This window comes from Porites lutea, chromosome 5, assembly GCF_958299795.1.
Source record: "Porites lutea chromosome 5, jaPorLute2.1, whole genome shotgun sequence".
NCBI classification, from domain to species: domain Eukaryota; kingdom Metazoa; phylum Cnidaria; class Anthozoa; order Scleractinia; family Poritidae; genus Porites; species Porites lutea.
This window is the reverse complement of record NC_133205.1, coordinates 30771542-30791541: the sequence shown is the minus strand read 5'-3', so window position 1 is coordinate 30791541 and position 20000 is coordinate 30771542. Positions and strand designations below refer to the sequence as shown.

Sequence of the window (20000 nt, the reverse complement as noted above, 5' to 3'; positions counted from 1 at the left end):
ATTCACTGAAATAAATGACACTTGGTTGAAGACAAGTTTTAAGATTAACTTTGCTTTTTGTTTGTTTTCAGGGAATATCAGATGTATCTTGGTCATCAGATTCCAAGCTGCTTGTTTCAGCATCAGATGATAAAACCCTTAAAATCTGGGATTTTGCTACTGTAAGTTGAAGGAGGAATACCTCTCCTTTTAGTCAACTTTGGGCTGGTTATGGCCTAATATATTTTTTGTTCAAACACAACTTAACTTAATTAAGGCCGTATATACAAAAGAAGAAACAAATTCAATACCTAAATGCCCGTGCTCTTCCAGTTTTTTCCATTATCGACAGTACCACAAATATCTGGCTTTTGGTTTTTTCTTTCACAAAGGTTTTGTTTCTTTAGTACCACAGTTTTAATGTACTTTGTCTCTCAAGTACCACCGCGGCAGTGTTAGCTCAGTCGGTAGAGCGTGTTGACTGCAGAGTGGGAGGTCGCGGGTTTGATTCTTGGGGCCAGACCAATACTCAGGGTCTTAAAATAACTGAGAAATGAAGGTACTCCCTTTGCACTGCAACAGGCTAGACCTTCGCGTGGCTCGGATGACCACATAAAGTGGCGGTCCCGTCTCCAGTTGGAGACATAAAATATGGTGTCCCCAATTAGTACTTTCGTGCTAAATACATTGACACTCAAATAAAAAAGTGCATTTTTTTTACAGGCCTAATGTGCAGTGTATATGTGTAACAAGTCAAAATTAAATTCAGGTTGAAGTTGTTTAAACCTACAATAAATTAGGTTGATTCCCAATTTCCTTTGTCTCCAAGCTGTCATTCACAATCAACCTAGATTAAAAAAATTTAACCTGAATATAATTTTGACCTGTATCATATGTACATGTTGGGCAGTGAGTTGATAGGACTATGATATAAGTGTAGCTTCAGTGAAAAACAAAGATAACTCATGTGTGATTTGTGACTCATCTCTTTGCTCTATAACATTAATTTTGACCAATACATTTTCTCCTGTGATTTTCTTCAAATGTCATTATTGTTTATTTGTGCCTCCTTTGTTATTTGATCATAGGGAAAATGTCTCAAGACTCTGAAAGGTCATAGCAATTATGTATTTTGTTGCAACTTTAATCCTCAATCTAACCTCATTGTGTCAGGCTCGGTGAGTATTGTTGTAGTCTTCAGTATGTCCTAACTTCTTAAACAGGCAACAAACAGAACTTAGTGACCATTGATATTTAATTATTAAACATGTAGTAGGTTAACCAACCAGCTCTTGGCATTTTTGTAGATTAAAAAATGCCCTTTGATGCCACTTAAAGGGAGCAAAGCTACAGTTTGTTTTCTATATTTTTTAAAAAACTAAGGGTATGTTTGCTCTCATCTGTTATGCAAACATAAATATTTTTTCTTCAAAGTTTGTATTTATTGAAAAATAGAAAAAAGTAAGGCACAGTTGACCTCCTCCCTTTTGTGCTCCACTGCACAGTGCTGTACTGAAGTAAAACAATGTCCAACCACACTGTAATGAGGAGGATTTTGCCAGCCTTGATTTTTTATTCTTTTTGTAGTTTGATGAGAGTGTGCGCATTTGGGATGTTAAGACAGGGAAATGCTTAAAGACGCTGCCAGCTCATTCAGATCCTGTAACAGCGGTACTAAGACAATAGTATCATTAATTTTAAGGGCCCTCTGACCTATCTTTTCCTTTGTTTCTAACACTCTCTCAGAACAAGTTGTTTAATTAGCTAACAAAACAACAGATTCAATGTCTCCTGTCCTTAAAACCAAAGCAGGTGTAATTCCATGAATGCTCACCTTGGAATTGAATTTGAAAAATAGATTCTAGACTTGAACGGTCTCAAGTCTTTTGGTATTGTAGCTTTTGACCGTGTCGCACAGCCATCATTAGTAATGAATGCTCAGTGTTGTTACATGAAATAGTGGGAATAAACCCACATCTCAGGTGTGTTTTTAAGGCCAATAAAAGTACAGGTTTCTGAGACCTTCCCGGCACCATTATTTGGTCAAGAAAATACAGTAGTAGGTTTAACAATGCCTGCTGTGTTGTATTTCACAACAGGTTCATTTCAATAGAGATGGTGCCTTGATAGTTTCAAGTAGTTATGATGGCCTTTGGTAAGTTTCACTCATACAGTCAAACTCTGCTCACTGGGCAAGAAAGCTCAAAATGTTATGTACCAAAGAAAACCTTTGGTACTTGACTGGGACAACTGGACGGGCCATCTCAAGTGCCGTGGTTATTGTTTTCAACTTGTTTTCTTTTTACCTGTATTTCATGATCTGCTATGACTACTGAAGACTTATTTCTTTCTTCCTGTATTGATGACAACTTTATTTGCATAAAAATAGATCCAAGGCAAAAAAGAAGGATGGGTGCAAAAAGGGTGTTAACAGAGAGGAACTGAGTCCTCATACAAGCCTGACCCTCTCCCTAAAGATATAATATTCAATATGTAAACTATGATATAAAATTCCAAACTCGCTCTTTAAAGGGTATAATAAGCTCACTAGACGTTTATTGAATGGCCTATTTCTTCACTTGGAAACTGAAAGGAAGAGTCTATGAGACAAATAATAAGTGAAACGAGCATGGGCTTGAAATGGATGATGTGGGGGTAAAGAGCCTTGCACTCCACATAGACGAGTGTGTCTAGTTTCTTCTTTTGTATTGTAAAAGTATTAGAAAATAGATCGCTGTTTTATGTGAGCATTGGTCTTAATTACCTGTAGTTGGAGATCTTTATGTGTGTCTCTATTTATGATGTCTTCTTGTTCATTTTTTTCCATAGTCGTATTTGGGATACTGCCTCTGGGCAATGCCTCAAGACATTAATAGGTCAGTTTTGTGCTGTTTTAATTATTATTGAGGTCATGTCTGTTAACTAAGAATGGCTGAATATTAAAGTGGCTTGAATAGTCATGAGTAATAATAATAATAATAATAATAATAATAATAATAATAATAATAATAATAATAATAATAATAATAATAATAATAATAATAATAATAATGAGTCTTTATTTCACCAAAAGATAAAACTACATATCTTATGTTACAATAAGAGAAGATAAAAACTATGATAAAAATATCTACGTTATATGTATATATTAAAAAAGTGTATCATTACAATAAATGGAGCTTAAAAATCAACCTATTTACAAAGGTGTTCATAAAACGCTCTGTATTAATTTTTGGGCGTACGCAGCCTTTTTTCCTAAGATTATGTACATACGTCTTCTGGACAGGAATGATATCTTTTAGTGGGTGGCAATCCGTTGATATTAATTTCTTTAAAATGTTTTGGTCTTGTTTATTTAAAAGATTCTTGATAAAAACTGGAAATGAAATAAATGAGTGGTCCTCAATCTACAATCTACATGTGTGTGTATTGTTGAAATGTATTATTCACAATGAACAATAATAATAAAGTTTGACCAGACTAGAATAATACTAGTGGTTCAGACGTCCAGTTTTATACTTTTGTAAAAAATCTGCCCCAGCACGAGTACACAAGGTTGACAATGTTAAAAAAGGAAAAGCATGGATATGACAGGTAAAAGGAAGTGTATGAGGAGCATTCTTAGGTTTTAGTGTGTGAATTTCATGTATGAAAGTTAGAGTTAGAGACGTAGTCTTTTCCTGTGGTTTGTTGTCCTCAGTCTTATTTCATACTGCACTCCTCTAATCAGGACTACATTAGGGGTAATGACTGGATTGTTCATGTCTTCCCTTCTAGATGATGATAATCCTCCTGTGTCATTTGTGAAGTTTTCTCCCAATGGAAAGTACATACTAGCAGCAACATTAGATAAGTAGGTTCTTCTTCATTTTTGTTGTCCATACTCACCGTCATTTTCTTTGAGCGAAAGAAACTGCTTGTTATGAAGAAGGATGCAGAACTAGTGTCAGTATCAAATTGTTGAGACTTGTTCATCAACAGGCCGTTCCCTCATAGTTCACCCTTTTTGTGCTTCCCTAACTGATAATGGTAATGAAGACGACAAACTGAAGAAAATTAAGGTCATGCTTTTAATAAAAATATTTATACAATAATATACATCAAAAGGATGATAATGTGGCCCTGTGTTATAACTAATGTTGTTACCTGCTCAGTATTTATGAGTGTATTGTTACTGGTATTTGCAGCACCTTGAAACTATGGGATTATAGCAAAGGAAAGTGTCTGAAAACTTATACTGGTCACAAGAATGAAAAATACTGTATATTTGCTAATTTCTCAGTCACAGGAGGCAAGGTAACCATTACTTTTACCCAGTTGTACCTTGGCCAGATAATGGCATATTATCACCCCCTAAAAGTCACCAACTACTGTAATCACAAAAAACCCAACCTTTTCATTTGACGGTAGTTCATTGTAGCAGAGGATAACTGAAAAGGTTTGCATTAAAGGTTTGCAGTGTATTTTGCATGAAACGTGTATTTGCAGAGTTCAAACTGGCAATGAAAGGAAAGATGTAGGAATATCATGAAATGTTGTTTGCATTCAGTGAATGCCTCTATTTCTCCAGTAGGGGTCCCACGTGTGACTGCCTGATAAGGATGTCATTCTAGTCTTAGACAATGATTGATCAAAGTGGACCAAAAAAGTTAAAATCCCAATTGGCAGAATAGAAACCAGTTGGTTATTTCCAAGTGTGGATGAGGTATGAACTCTGGACTTCCCAGAACAACCACAGCCAGTTTACAGAATGGGACTAGAACCCAGAACCTCTGGATTGTTTGTTGTTTTTCATTTGTATGTAAATTCCCTAAAGTGTTCTGCTAATAAAGCATAAAAATCTGTCTGACACGCTGACCACTCTGCCATATAATCTCCTTAACTGAATTCATATGCACAAGTTCGATTTCAAAGAACAGTTGAGAAATGTTATTAAGTGTTCACCGAAATCTGGACTGACAAAAAACTGACTTTTTTTTTACTTTATCTGTAGAAAATTGAATTTGCACTTGCCTCTTTACTTGTATTTTCAGTGGATAGTGTCAGGATCAGAAGATAATATGGTGTATATTTGGAACCTGCAATCCAAGGAAGTGGCACAGACATTAGAGGGTCACAGTGGTATGTGATTTTTTTTTGAGGGGGAGGGGAGGGGGGACAGAGAGGTCCAAACCTTCTGCCTCTCGTACCTTGCATTCGCAGCTCCCGGCTCTTATTTCTTGGTTACCTCCTTTTAGCCTTTTTTCTTCAGCGAGGTATCAAGCTCCCTCTCATTTCTCCCATTTCCCACTCCTTTAGAACTCCCACTTGTCGCTCTTTCCATTCCCGCTTCCCGTACCTCTCCCGCTCCTTATTCTCCCAACCTTCTGTACTCCCCTACTAATACACTGTCTTCACAATAGCCTTTCCACAGACGTTTTTTCTCTTTTTTTTGTGGGGGCGGGGGTGGGGAGGGTTTGGGAAGTGCAAGAGCATGAGCAAAGCGCGAGTGCCCACCCCACCGTCTTGCGTTGGCGGTCAATATTCCCCACCCTTTGGAGCAAATAATAGTTTCTTAGAGACTAGTACTCGCTATTATGGTTGTTGTCTCAAATACGTGGTGAAATAATCCCTACCCTCATCATCATCTTGATGGCGTATCCACAGTATTTCTATTTTACGAGCGGCGCAAAGGTAACTTAGTTTTTCTGTTAAAATTGGTGTTTTGAATTGCAGATGTGGTCCTTTGCTCCGCTTGCCATCCAACAGAAAACATCATTGCATCTGGTGCTCTGGAAAACGACAAAACTATAAAAATCTGGAAATCTGACTCATAGCAGACTACTTGCAGATCCCGCCGGCATTCATTGTTAATATGGAAATATGTACAGTCTACAGCCTCACCAAACTCAAAATTCTTGAGAACTTCTGCATATATGTTATGTGTAGATGCCTTTTACATAGGACTTCTAGCAGCAGGTCTTGCTCTAGACTTTCCCTGTATATTATAGGGACATGAGGGTCTGAAAGACCGAGTTATATGGAATCCCAAGTTTGGACATTACTAATAAGTAATGAAAATTACATAAAATCCATCTTATCCTTTTTTTGAAAGTTTAATTATCGATGCTTCTGTTCTCAACCGTGTTTTCTTCACAGTTTGTGTGGTACTGCTGAAAATAGTGAGTGTAAAGTTCAAGACATTTTCCTCGCTTGTAATCGATTCATTTAATCTTTCAATCGTTGTGATTTATTAAGCAAACATTCTTACAGTAAGGAGAAATTAAATTCTGATCGCTATAAGGAACAGCGCAGACTGCTCCCTCTAATATTAGCCGGCTCAGCTCTAGGGACAGGGAGAAATGAAAGTGCGCGGGGAACGATGGGAAGGGGAAAGAGAGGACGTGAGGCTTGGCGAGAGTTAGCCTGCGTAGCTGGCGGTATTGTGTGGGTGCGAGATTAAAGTTTTGGCGGCGAAGCCGTGTTCCAAAAAAAGGGAGTAGGGACGAGGCGGTATGTCTCGCGGCTTCGCCGCTCCTGACGGCTCCGCCGTCAAATCTTACTCGACTACATTACAACGGCTCCGCCGCCAAATCTCACTCGACTACTACACAATACCGCCAGCTACGCAGGCTAGGCGAGAGTGCGCCCTCTTCCCATCGCGCGCTTACTATTTTTTGCGCCTGCTCTTGTGGGATGGCTGCGAAGGCGCCTTTCTTAGCGAGCATGAGCAAAAAACTCAGTTCGGCTCTCCTGGGTATTGTCTTTACGGCCGAAACAAAAATAAGAACCCTGGGGACGAGGTGTACAGGAAAGAAGTAGTCGCGCTTGATAAATGCCAGACAGTCACACAGTTTACTCTAATACTGTAAACCCTCTATTACGAGCTTGATGGGGGGGGGGGGGGGGCGGTATTTAATTTAGCAACGATGATGGTATTACTTCTTCTTAATGAACAAGAACGCAAAGTAGAAAAGCTCAGGAACATGGAGGTAGAGGTCATGCAGCCGAAGGTCAAAAACAAATCCGAACTTCCAGCACACGAATAAACCATACCGGATCAGTCCACATGAAGTGTATCATTTAAAAAATAATGGAGGAGGGGAGGGGAGGGGAGGGGGTTTTAAGAGTTAGGCGGAGGGGCTTAATAACTTTTTTTCCCCTGAAGACAGTGAAAAAGAGGGGCTTATTAGAGGGGGGGGGGGGGGGGAAGGGTCTTAAAAGAAGATTTTCGGGTTATACAAGAATCCGATATACCGTATTCATTTTATGAAGGCCGGAGGCTGGTCACTGTCTTAATAGCCTTGAAAAGGAGAGAATGCAGTAAGGAGACAAGATAGTGGATGTCCCACTAGAATGGCAAGATTGATTTTATTAAGCCCTTATCAAAGTAACTATCCGCGACTAACATAGTTGTCCTTTGCCATATCCCTTAAGTGGTGATCTCTCATCGTTTAGTCAGATTATGTTCACGCAGGAGCCTCTATCTCTCCTATAAACCCTTGGGGTCAACTCTTTCCCGATTTACTATATTTATATAAAAAGCTTTCACGGAATATTTGTCATGCCTTTATAGTAGTACCCAATTAACGCCCGGCACGGAACCGGTCAGTAATAGTGAACCGCGTTTTCATTAAAAAAAAAAACAGAACCCTGGGAACGAGGTTAAATGGCACGTTCTTCAGCTACTCATCTTTGCGATGTTTCTGAAAAACCCCCATCCTAAAGGTGGTCGCCGTCGCTTACGAGAGGTTCTACTCAGAGCGTTTTGTCCGTGAAAATTTTGGTGTTTTTGATAGATTGTGGTCCCTTGCTTGCCGGAGGTGGTCGCACATGGAGGTTATACTGTATGCGAGCTCAATGTACGAGACAAGCCTTTTCTCTCTCTCCCCCCCCCCCCCCCCTCCTCTCGTGCGATGTTCTCGAGCTTAGTGCTCTCTCGCGCCACAACCTGCCTAAGCACTCCTAATAACGCCTTTTTGTGCAGACAAGCAAGCGCTGGGTTTAAGCTAGACTACGAGCAGTCCCCCACTTTTCCTCAGTGATAGTAGAGTGAGCGAAACGCGAGCGCGCGTGAAAATCACCCCACGCGGTTTTACAGGACCTTTTCACTCACACGCCCGCACACCCGTAGTCTGCTACACAGCCGTTTTTAGTGTCGTCACGCAATGCTCCTCCCCACAAAGTGGGGAGGAGCGTTGCGTGACGCCACTAAAAACGGCTGTGTAGCAGACTAGCACACCCGCAAATTACACCCTTCCGACCCAAAAGCAAGCTTCCACGCTTCCACGCACGCCCTTCAGATTTTTTAAAACTTCGAGTAAGCCAATATGAACTTTGCACTTAACTTTAAGCTGGCATGACGCTTACAGTAACTACGGGCTTCGATAAAGCTATAGTCAAAGCCATGGCAGGGGTTGTTTACCTGCATAACTGCATTTGCATGGGCAAACCGCTCGGTTCAAGGTTTTGGCAGTTTATCACTTTGTACAATTATCAGTTCCATTGTGCTATTGCATTTAATATGCGTACCCCCCCTGCCCGGTTGAGGACTTACCTTTTCTTCTTACCTTTGTAGAATTTCATTAAATTTCATTTACCCCTGAAGACGTCCACAAAGTATGGGTCTTACCCCACAAGAACATGGGTTTACCTCTGAAGAATTTCGTGAAAAGGTGATTTTCCTTGTTCACCCCTGAAGATTTTGCTAAAAACTAAAGCTCCGTCCCCAATTCCATATTTTTCAGACATCTCCCACAGAAACATTAAAAAAAGTCGTGTTCCATTTAAGTTTTCAAGAAACTTTTAGTAAATGCTGTGGTAAGGCCAATAATGAGACATCTTGTTAAGCTAATATGAAGAAATAATTGCTGTCCCGGGGTCCTAGTCACGCATGCGCAGAAATATCGTGACCCCGATAAGCTCAAACGTGAAATTATTTTATTGTGAAGAATAAATGCAATATTTTTGTGTTCTTTTACGTCAGTTGGTCCAAAGGAATCCTTGGGTATGTGAGCAGTTCTTCGGATAAAACATTCCAGAGCATTTCTCGTGAAATAGTTAGACAGAATGGCTCAGCTGTCGTCAAGTTCGAGCTCGGCTGGTCAGACAAGGGGAGGTCGTCGTCGAAAAAGACCTCATCCTCCTGTGTATGGCGGAATTATGAATTCTTTTAGCGACAGGAACAGTGATTTTGTTTGGTAAGTAGAGCGACTGTTTGAAAATTGTCGAAAGACTTCGAGAAAAGAATGTTCTTAACAATAACAAATTTGAATAATTTTACGTTAAACCTTTTGTTGTGAGCTGTGGTGAAGGCATTTCTTTACCTGATGTGATTAAGTTACGAGAATCTCCCTTACCATAAACCGTGTCTTTGTTTTACAGTCCCATATGCTTTGACACCATTGATGAAGCGTTTATGACTAAATGTGGACATACTTTCTGGTGAGGATTGACATCTTCTTGCATTCATTTCCCTTGCTAGTTAATTTTTTATTTAGGATACTGTTAATAATATCCTGAGTGAATGGTGAATAAAGTAATGATGGGGCAGAAGAGCTCCAGGTGGTGATTTAATATAAATTACTGCTTGACACAGATAATATTCACAACAATAATTGTCAATTTACTTGCCCTCTCACTCCTAAACTATGTTATGACAAGATTAGTTGTCACTCTATAAACTAAATCAGAACATTTTTGTGGTACTCTTTTTTTTCTCAGGATTTTACAAAAAGAAATTTGAAATTTTTGGAAATTATTAGTTTGGCTACTATTGGAAGTGAAAGGGTTGTAATAGGGAGCTTAAGCAAGGACAACAGCAACGAAACAAGAATGACAAAAAAGCAATAGGTTTTCGTTGGCAAAAGAACAACTCTGCACCCTTTTTTGTACATTTCTTTGCCATCGCTGCATCACTATGATTTGATAATGCCTGATTTCACGTTTTGTGGAGGACGTGAACACAGGACAAAAACTTTCTTTTTCTTTTCCTGAACTGAAATTGCCAGCATTTCATGAATTGAACGAGATGGAATGAGCGTGACAAAGTTTGAATCAGCAGAACTTTACTTTTTAAGTGATGTTTTCATAGCCATTGCCGTCCTTATTGCTTGAGCTCCCTGACAATAAAGCTATGCCCTCATTTGTCTTCTTGCTCTAAGAGAGGTGATGGTGATGAATAAGTGATCACTTATAAACTTCATGGTACAGTGCTCTCAAAGTGACATTTCTCTCTACTGTAACCTCCTTCCTGGGAGCGTGTGCAGAATGCAAGGTTGCTTTTGAGGGAGCAGTGACTTGACAACTTGTTAGCTTGCCAGTCAGCTTGACTTTAATGGCTCAAGAGCTTGATAGTATGACATTTGGCTTCGTTAACTAGCTGAAAATATACCTTAAGAAATTTGAAGTTTAAATTTATCTTTGAAGTTATAAATAAATATAAGTAATCACTCTGGTCTTCCATATTCAGAATATTGTTAAATTCATATAAATTTTTTAGAAGAAACAACAATAATAATAATTATTGTAATATTAATAATAATAGTAATAATAATAATATTATTATTAATATTAATAATAATAATATTATTGTTACTATTATCATTATTATTCCATTTGCAGTAATGGTTTAGCTTAAGCTTGAGCTTGGTCAGTTGTCTTCAGCATTTTCCAAACTTTCTGACATTTTCTTGAGCAAAAAATTATTGTTGCCAATAGTTGTAGTACTATTAACTTGTGAGATATGAGTTAAAAATGGTGAAGGTATGGTATTTCTCACTGAACTCTAAAATTATGAGAGTGAATAATTCAGACTGTCACCTCCTTCTACCCTCACTCTCAACCAACCTCACTCAAATTTACATAGACAGATGTTAAATGATTGGTTTTACTTTTTAGTTATCAGTGTATTACTCGAAGCCTTGAAGAAAGCAACCGCTGCCCCAAATGTAACTACATTATAGACAAAACTGATCAGATTTTTCCTAACTTTCTTTGTAAGTATTTTGCAAAAAGTTTTTTAAACTATGTTATGGTAATTATTTAAGGATAACTTGTACATAGATCTTACACATTGGCACATTTAGCACACTTAAGTGTGCTATCTCTGTAATGCTATTATATAACAAGATTATTTTTCAGAGAAAATTGACCTGACCAACTAGGGATAATTTTCCCAACCAAATTGGGATTAAATCTAGTAAGGCAAGAGTATCATCATCTTTAAGCCATAGATTTTCTTTAGCAATTTAAAGAATGGCCACTATTTATGTTATTTAATTATTATTTTGCATATCTATCAAGGATTTCCTAAAAATTTAAATTCGATAATTTACCACTTGAGTTGCAACCAAGGTATGATTAAAAACATATTGTAAAAGAAAAGAGAGAGGAAAATGCTGCATCATGAAGGGAAGGTACTTCAAGTGTGATATTTCAAGAGCCTTTTCTGATACGCTGCCTAGAACAACTTGTTTGAGAACAGATGTCAAAAGGGGGTGCATGTTATGATGCTTGAGCATTGTGGGTGGGATTTGGGGGTGTATTAAATTTTAAAGTGATCAATTCTTGCAGCTGTGTATTATCCCATCAAGTGCTTGGGTTTCTCAGAAAAATAATTCAAAGTGTGTGATCTACAGATGTATAATATTCTTGCATGACGCAGCACTTAATATGAATTTGCTTCTTTTATTTGTGTTTTTTATGTATTGTTTGAGTGTCATTTTATGTAATTTTTGTGATTGCAGTAAATGAGCTTGTTCAAAAATTCAAGGAAAGAACAGGACAAAAGAAAAGCAAGATGCTTCCAGATTCTCAGGTAAGTTTTCAATCTTGAACTCAGTTAACTGAAACGTAAAGCATGTAGCTCTAACTTTGGTTTTGGAGGAAAATTGTCTGACATTCATCTCACTGATGTAATGTTTTCAGCTCTACTTTTGAAACAAAACTAAACCACAACATGTGCAACAGGGGGGAATGTTGAGAGAGAACATAGTAAATTTATGAAGGAGTAATGATAATATTATTATTATTTCATGTAGGTGTAAAAGCATTAGGCACCATCAACTTCTAATGAACCCGAACCAGGAGGCTCTAGCAAAAATTACTGTATCCCAGGCATTTGTAAAGCAGTTGAACATACAAGTCATGGACATGTGATGTGGCCTCCTTTGTATTAAATAATATTATATTTTTTTAAGCTTCAGGTATCAGGTGGTGGAGTTCAAGAAATTTTATCTGGTGAAAATGAGTGGGACTTAGCAGGTAAAGGTCTCAGCTTTTAGAATCCTTAGTTTGTACAAAAAAGGTTGCTTTACTGTTCTAACTGTGATTAGTAAATATGTGTCAATGGTTACTGTAATACATGTAACAAGAACGATTGAGCAATAATGGTTAATGAGTTTTATTGTATACATTCAAAATATTTTGTTGTTTCTGATTGGCTCTAATCCCCCTGCTACTCAGCTAATTCTTCATAACCAGCCTATTTGGAAGCCCAATAACCAACTGATTTGATGGTATATTGCCCCACTATATAATAACAACTTTGTCGCCAGGCAGTGACACAGCAGCAACCTGGTTGTTTATGCATAACTGAGAACAAACAAAGAGTTCACAGCTTTTCAATGATAAATTAGCCAAATTTCTGACTAAAACTGAATGGAAGAAATGAAAGAATATCCCCCCCAAAAATGCGTGATAGATGTCATCAACTTTTTGAAGAGTATCTGCAAGAAAGGAGTATCTGGTTAAATCTTGAAACCACGAGAGAAACAGACAAATGTTTTGATTAAAGTCCATAAGGATGCAAGGTTGTTAAGAACGTAGAAACATTCTGAATGAATACCAAAACAATGATTATTGAATTCAGTTTTTGGGAGGCTGTTAAATAAATCCACTTTGATCTTTGGCCTTGGTGGATAACATTCTCCTTGATTGCATATCCTTCACATCATACTCAGCCTCATTCAGTAGTTGTTAAGTAATTCCCAACTTGAGTTATTCTGTTTGGAATTAGGCAAGCTACAGTGTAAGTGATAAAGAACATGTATTTTTATTGTTAAAACCTCTTCTCTTTGACATGTAGATGTTAATTACTTGCTGGATGTATTGACACAGAAGAAACAACAGCTTGAAGCAGTAAGTATGAACCAAAGTCAGTTTTTGGGACATCAGATGTTACTAAAGCAAATCAGCATCATTTCATAAAGTGGTAAAGGACAAGATTAGAATTATTTTTAAAACCAAACTACAGTTTGTATAAACTGTTTGAGAGCAATAATTATTTTCTTTGTATGGCCAGTGCATTGCATGTACATAGTCATACCACCCCCACCTGGGCAATAACCAACAGAAAGAACTGTACAGTACACACTTTAGTGAAAAGTTAGATGCTATTATTCTAACTACAGAGTTGTCATCAAAGCAGTGTAGCAATGTTGTTATTGCCAAGTTATTTTGACAAGAAATTCTAGGATGCATCACATATTAAAATAGTACTGAAAAAAAATTAAGCCGAGAGGTTGCTCTTGTGAGTTACCTATGTCAGTAATAACAAGATAACAACTTTTCTTGCATTTGTATCACCAAGACTCCACATACTTATATTCCATAATGAATAAGTTGAGAGAATTTGGAAACAAGATCCAAGAATTTTTCCTCTGGAAAAAAAGATATTGTGAATACAAATTAATACAGGACTTTATGAATCAATTTAGTTGGTTGTAATATTATTGTAGGACTTTGTTTCTTTGTTTTGACCACCTTGCAAATGTGTTAAATATTATTTTATTATTCTATTAATTATAAATCTCAATTCTGAATGGCTATCAGCTGCCCTAAATTTTAGGACTAATATGTCAGTTTAAAGGACAGTACGTGTCATGCCGAAGTAATTGGACAGTACACACTATTGCACATGAATAGAATAGAAAAGCCAGAAGACTCAGCATACAAATTTGGCCTGAACTCTTGAAATAACTAGTTTTTTTCATCTTGAAAAAGCTTAAAAGATCACAAATTTTGTTGTTTGGTCATTGTATTTCAATGGTTTTTAACTTTATAGGATAGTCAAGCAGTCCAACATGAGCTTTTGAAGGATTTCCTCTCACAGGTTAAACGCCACAAGCAAGAGGTACATTGTTTTTTTCTTTCTTAGGCTTGAGCTCCTGCCCAATCATTGAGTTATTATAAATATCATTATTTTTAGCAACTTGATCAGCTGACAAGAGAAGTGAAACTCATTGATGAAGACATGAAGAGAGTTACAGAGATGATAACTAATCACAACCGGCAGTATCCATTGACAGTTCCTTTACTGACTCTTCCCGGGGCTGAAAGACTTTTGGTTGGTGAAGTGGTATGTTTAAAAGGGAAAGGATTTCCTTCCTACCCTTTCATCTTACATTTCCTAGGTTGTTTCATTGACCTTTATACAGTATTGACCAGTTCAGGAAATAAGAGTGTGTAATTTGTTCCCAAGAGATCAGTCACGTGACAAGCTCATTAAATTTTTTGACTCAAAACTTGGTCTTGAAACTTGAAAGCCTCCTTTTGAGGCTCTATATCTAGACTTATTTCAATAATGAAAAATTAAGTCCTGAGCCAAACATTGTAAGAACAGCTACACGAGTAACTGCCATTATATTTTGTCATGAGTGGTACTGTGCCTGTAGAGTTACCAGCCACGTGTTAGCACTAATTGGTTCCCTTGCCTCCCGGAAACTCTAATGTCATTTGCTTCCAGTCCACTTTGTTGTCATAGTTTATCTGTTAAGCTGGTGTTAAGTCTTCCACTCCTGATAGTGGCAACATGTGGAAAAAAAGAAGAAATGACACCTTCAATTGGATGGCGACATAAAAGGATTTCATCCACTGATTTAAAAGTTGCAGTAACATTTCATCCAATCATAACATGGTCTAGGGGTTAAAGAGTTAAAATAACGTACTTGATTTTTTGTGCTTCATTTCTTAAGGAAAGTACACTTATGAATCTGTATGGGAACAGGGAGGGTGTTAACCAAAATTCTCCTGTGGTAAAGATATTGTTATTTTTTAAGCTAATACAGTGTTATATCATGGTGTCATTATCTACGTACACTCATTCATTACATTTCAAGAAACTGAAACCTTTTTTCATTTCTTTTTACAGGATCATGCTGTACCAACAACTCCAACAGCCAAAACGGCACCTGTTTCAGTAGGTTCAGACGTTGAACCTTCAACCAGGTGACTATCTTGAATTTCGGTGTTTGTGGTACATAGCAACACAGTAGTGATGAAATGGCAATGTTTCCATAGGGAAGGGTAGGCCACGCTGAAATTGCATTACTCAGAAAACCAACTTAGTACCAAGAATGCATAATTATGAGAAACAATCACTGTGTATTTTGCTTCCATGTATATGCCAAAAAAAGAAAACTGCAAATGTTTAAACCCCTTGACAGTCAATTAACCACCTACTTACCTACCTATCTCCACTCATGATGCTTCATTACCACATGTAAGACCTCCACACTTCCCTGCTAACCTGCTGTATCCCTCAGACAAGCTCTTGCTTGATCCCTACCCCACCTCTGCTCTCTCCACAAATCTTGGGGTATTTGGCTAGCCTCTTTATTCTTTCCACTGCTATCCTGAAAAGTGTGTCAAGTGTATCTGGTCTCAGTAGTGATATTTTTTATGGGTGTGGGACATAAACCTATTGCCCAACCCCCAACCTGGAAGGCCAGTCGAACATCCACAGATATCTGGATAGTTGCAGATGCAGTCTGGTATTGCTGTCCATGCGTGCTGATGTTTTGTACTAGAAGAGTTAATGAAGTTTCCCTCAAGTGAAGTTTAGAAACTACTGTTGTGTTTGTCTTGGAATGCATTGGTGATGTTCTACCTTCATGTTTCAAACGCTTGACATGGGAGCCTTTGCATTAGGGTAGGCTTAAGATATCACATATACATATACCTGTGCATTATGCAATATTTTTTGTGTTTCAGTCATGATGACTCATGTGACCAAACAGAAGCAGCTCAAGATGGTTTTAATGGAAGCCAGCATGTATGTAGTATAACAATAACATTTGATACTATTGTCATGTAGTCATTGATGATTAAAAAAATGGCCAGATGTTGTGACTGACCCAGGGCTTGAAAAGAGACAGCCCTGTGAACATGCTAAAATGTATGTTGTAGGAACTACAAGAATGCTTCAATTAACACACCCTTGAGGCTAAAAAATAGTAAGTTAAGCACTGTCCTTTCGTTAATTGCCCTCCTCCTCCCTCTGCTCAATAAAAATCACTTACAAAAAAATCAGATACAAGCAGAATAGAAGGGATTTATTCCCAGAACTCTTGGGAACTTTGAGTGCAATTACATACAGATTTGTGTTTTGTCTTACAGGCAGGTTCAAGTTTTTCTTATTTACTGTTACCGTTTGTTTTGACTTAAAATAAGAAGAATAGCTGTGGTCACACTACAGACTTTTACCTAGGTAAAAGCAATTTACCTAGGGTAAATTCATCTCTGGTTTTGTTTTACCTAGGTGAAAAATTCTGGGAAGGTCACACTACTGATATCGGCTCCCAAGGTTTTCACGCCAGTTGAATTTTTTGGAGCGTAAATTTAAGAAGGCAAGATGCGCAGGGATCTAGCTGAACAAAGAGATGTTTTTTTTTCTTTTATCTTGCTGTTATTTCTTACGCTAATTCAACGTGCAAGGTTAAGAAGACGAAGACGTAGACCACTCGTGCCCCCAAAATTTCTTTCTCAGCGTGAGCTATGTCCGGTTCTCTCATCAAGACCTTCGCCGATGAGCGTCGATTGGCTAGCAACCTCGGTATTTCATTTTTCCCTAGCTATTGCTTTGGGGTAGCTGTCAAGGGAAACTCTATTGTTCTCGAGACATATCCAAGCCCCAGACGATAAAATTTCCCCAAGGTAAGTTACCTAGGGAAAAATCGGTCACACTTTAAAAATCAAGTTTCCTTAGGTAAACTGTCAACAAGTCGAATTTACCTAGGTAAAAAGTCTGTAGTGTGACCACAGCTGATAATTTCAATATTTGGGGGTCTAAATTTGGAAAAAAAAATGAAGCAAGTCCCCCCACCACTTGAAATTAGTGCCCCTTCTCAACCCCGAAATTAAAAAAAAAGTGCCTCAGGTGCTAATTCGAGCATTCGTAGTATACCGTAAGATTCCGAAAATAAGCCCCTCCATGTATAAGCCAGTCCAAATATAAGCCCCCCAAAATCGTAATGCAAAAAACCCTCGGTTAAATCGCCCCTCCAATTATAAGCCCCCCGGGGGGCTTGTACTTGGAATTTGCCCTCCAATACAAAGTTAAACAAAGCAAAAATGGTAAATTTCCTTCCCACTGCAAGCTACCCCAATCGATTTTGAAACGCAAATTTCCCACCGTACATAAGCCCGCCAACAATAAGCCCCTCATTAAAAGGGCCTTTGAAAAATATAAGCCCTGGGGCTTATTTTCGGAATTTTATGGTAACTTTTAACACTTATGGTACATCTTTGTCTGTCATAGGGAGCAAAGCATTTGTTATGCAGTACTAGTTTGGCTTCAAGAAGGAAAAGAATTCACCAACACTTTGATGATCTTGAAAGATGCTACTTCTCCATCAGACAGGGTGATTTGCCAAGTAAGAAACTTTGGATTTGAAATATTCAAAGAAAAGCCATTGTTGAGGCCTTGTTGAAGAAAAATTCCGACAAACAAAAAGCCTTGAAACAGTGACAAAAGGTAGATGAAATGGTGGCAAACAATGCAAAGATGTTTTGCAATTGTGAAAGCGATAAAGATAAAAGCAAATATAGTAGTAAAAATACTGACAGGGACATAACTTTTGTCTCAGTGCTCGAAACAACTTGTTTTGAAATTGAGACTTATTGTCCTCCTTAGTGGTCAGTCACAATGTGTGAGTCAACTAGTTTTTTGTTTCTATGTTTAATTTGTGTGTATTCAATGTCTGTCAGGTGACGCTGGAGCATCAGATGCCTTGGATTATTTCACTGAAAGCCTCGCCAAGTTTACAAAATTCAGTGGTTTCCGTTGCTTAGCAACACTTAGTTATGCCAGTGACATTTACAGTTCATCTAGTATTGTTTCAAGGTGAGACCGTACGTCACGGTATGACCCAGCTGCTGATGACAATTATTAATTATAACGCTCAAATAGAGATACTGGCTGAAAAATCTGTTGTTTTTACGAGATAGTGAGATTATTGAAGCTAGAATTGCACACAGTCTGGATGATCAAGCGTATTTGCTGGCTTCGTGAGAAAGATCTTTGTCACCCTGATTTTCAGCAGCCAGTTTGTTGTGATAACTTCTTAACTTTCTTTGCAGTTCAGGCTATAAAGATCTGAGAGTCTTTTGTTATAGTTATGGTTGTTAAATTTTTCGAGTGAAAAGAAGTGAAAAAAAGGAATTTATTAGTCCCCTCCTATTAAGCATTTTTCTAAGTTTAACAATGTGTTGTTTTCTTTTTCCATACAGTATTGAATTCGACCGTGATTTTGACTACTTTGCGATTGCTGGAGTCACAAAGAAAATTAAGGTACTATATGAGAAACAAACCATTTTGTTTTTAATTTCGTTGTCGGGAGACATCAAGGGCAGAAAGTCTCTTTTTTACATCAATCTATGCGTTTATAGACTTGCAGAAGGTATATATCTCAATTCCAAGAATCAGTTTTTGCTAGTATGTCATTCGTCTGGCTATCAGGGCTTTAAGGGTTAATTACCGGGTTGCGAGAGGTGCTGTGGCTTTATACACGCTGTTTCTAGTAAAATCGAGTGTGGGAAGCTGGTATTAAGAGGTGGAGATGGAATTTAATTTGATGTGCAACAGAAAACAGTAAAAGCGTTGACCTGACTAAAAGAGTAACTGCGGGATGATAAAAATTGAGGGTGCCTTTCTTTGTGATGATCCGAATCAGGATCAGCGATCTTAGATAATTCGGAAATTGAGCAACAGTGAAACTGATGAATTCTTTCTTAGTGTGGATTCATGATACGAGGGATCTCTTCTTTTAGTCAAACGTCTATAATTTTGTCAGGCATTTGGGTGTTGTCAGTAACAGTGTGCTGTGCACATTGCGAAAGTTGACTGTACTGGAGAGCTTTGCAAGTTTGCCTTATGCCTGTGCTGCCGTCGACAAACTTAGATACTTGAGTTTAACTTTTGTGTATTATGTATTTTTTTTGCTCCACATCAGGTTTTTGAATATGGAACAGTGATAAGAGATGTTGTGGATATTCACTGTCCTGTTAATGAAATGGTTTGCAATTCAAAAATAAGGTAGGATAAGTTTATTTACAGTGACATGTCATAGGCTTCTGACTGTTACATTTATGGATGAAATGTTGATAATGCATTTTCTCAATTTAGTTGTGCAAATTAAGTAAACGTTGAACATGAGCAGCAAAAAGAACCAACTCAGTCTGACTTTTCAGAGATCTAAAGGCCTTGATTTTGCCTAGAAACCCTTGAATTCATTCAGATACCCCAGGGTTTCTAGTTGGAAACTTGAAGAGCTGTGACTACTAGACCAGTAATAAAGGGATGCTAAGCCTGAGGACGGATATAAATTAAATCCTTCAATGTGGCCATTCACAATCACACCAACAATAACATCAGTCGAATCCCTAGAATCTCTTGTTAATGAAGATGGAAACTGTCATATAAACTTATTGCAAGAAAAGCCATTAATTGCACTTACAGTCAACTCTATCTATAACGGATTCCTTTGGGACCGGCACGAAGTGTCCGTCTAAGTGTGTGGTCCGTCTTCCTAGAATAAAGTAAAGGGAGTTTTGAGAGGCAGGGAGCAACTCAAGGTGTCCGTCATATTAAGGTGTCCGCTAAGAGAGAGACGACTGTAGTCCTTAGTTATACACACAACAAGTTCTCTGGCCCGACATAGACTGTTTTGTTGTTGTTGTTGTTGTTGTTGCAGTTCTATCTGTTGGAGCTCATATCACAAAGGGCTGCTGGCCAGCAGTGATTATGAGGGCACTGTTACATT

The 20000-nt window shown here is 37.9% G+C and overlaps 3 protein-coding genes across 4 annotated transcripts in view; all 3 read left to right on the top strand.

Moving 5' to 3' along the window:
- The window catches only part of LOC140937685 (WD repeat-containing protein 5), a 10971-nt gene extending 4704 nt beyond the window's left edge, over positions 1-6267 (top strand). The window contains exons 4-12 of the mRNA XM_073387249.1: positions 72-161; positions 1068-1157; positions 1567-1650; positions 2079-2134; positions 2809-2855; positions 3757-3832; positions 4167-4275; positions 5013-5100; positions 5695-6267. Of these exons, the coding sequence (XP_073243350.1) occupies positions 72-161; positions 1068-1157; positions 1567-1650; positions 2079-2134; positions 2809-2855; positions 3757-3832; positions 4167-4275; positions 5013-5100; positions 5695-5795 (741 nt within the window). The 3' untranslated portion in view covers positions 5796-6267. The remainder of the gene's footprint in view (positions 1-71; positions 162-1067; positions 1158-1566; positions 1651-2078; positions 2135-2808; positions 2856-3756; positions 3833-4166; positions 4276-5012; positions 5101-5694) is intronic.
- Positions 6268-8876: 2609 nt separating this feature from the next.
- Positions 8877-20000, top strand: part of LOC140936313 (E3 ubiquitin-protein ligase COP1-like) — a 17612-nt gene continuing 6488 nt past the window's right edge. The window contains exons 1-15 of one of the 2 annotated variants that reach the window (XM_073385764.1): positions 8877-9158; positions 9343-9402; positions 10858-10955; positions 11706-11776; positions 12165-12222; positions 13046-13098; positions 14024-14092; positions 14168-14317; positions 15110-15186; positions 15952-16012; positions 17498-17612; positions 17947-18082; positions 18469-18529; positions 19191-19273; positions 19932-20000. The exon at positions 19932-20000 is cut by the window's right edge and continues 40 nt beyond it. In XM_073385764.1, the coding sequence (XP_073241865.1) occupies positions 9028-9158; positions 9343-9402; positions 10858-10955; positions 11706-11776; positions 12165-12222; positions 13046-13098; positions 14024-14092; positions 14168-14317; positions 15110-15186; positions 15952-16012; positions 17498-17612; positions 17947-18082; positions 18469-18529; positions 19191-19273; positions 19932-20000 (1292 nt within the window). In that variant the 5' untranslated portion in view covers positions 8877-9027. Of the gene's footprint in view, positions 9159-9342; positions 9403-10857; positions 10956-11705; positions 11777-12158; positions 12223-13045; positions 13099-14023; positions 14093-14167; positions 14318-15109; positions 15187-15951; positions 16013-17497; positions 17613-17946; positions 18083-18468; positions 18530-19190; positions 19274-19931 lie in introns of both variants that reach the window. The other variant, XM_073385763.1, reaches the window with a different exon arrangement.
- LOC140936321 (uncharacterized) overlaps positions 14301-20000 on the top strand; it is a 161137-nt gene continuing 155437 nt past the window's right edge. The window contains exon 1 of the mRNA XM_073385774.1: positions 14301-14305. The gene's annotated coding sequence lies outside the window, so the exon portion shown is untranslated. The remainder of the gene's footprint in view (positions 14306-20000) is intronic.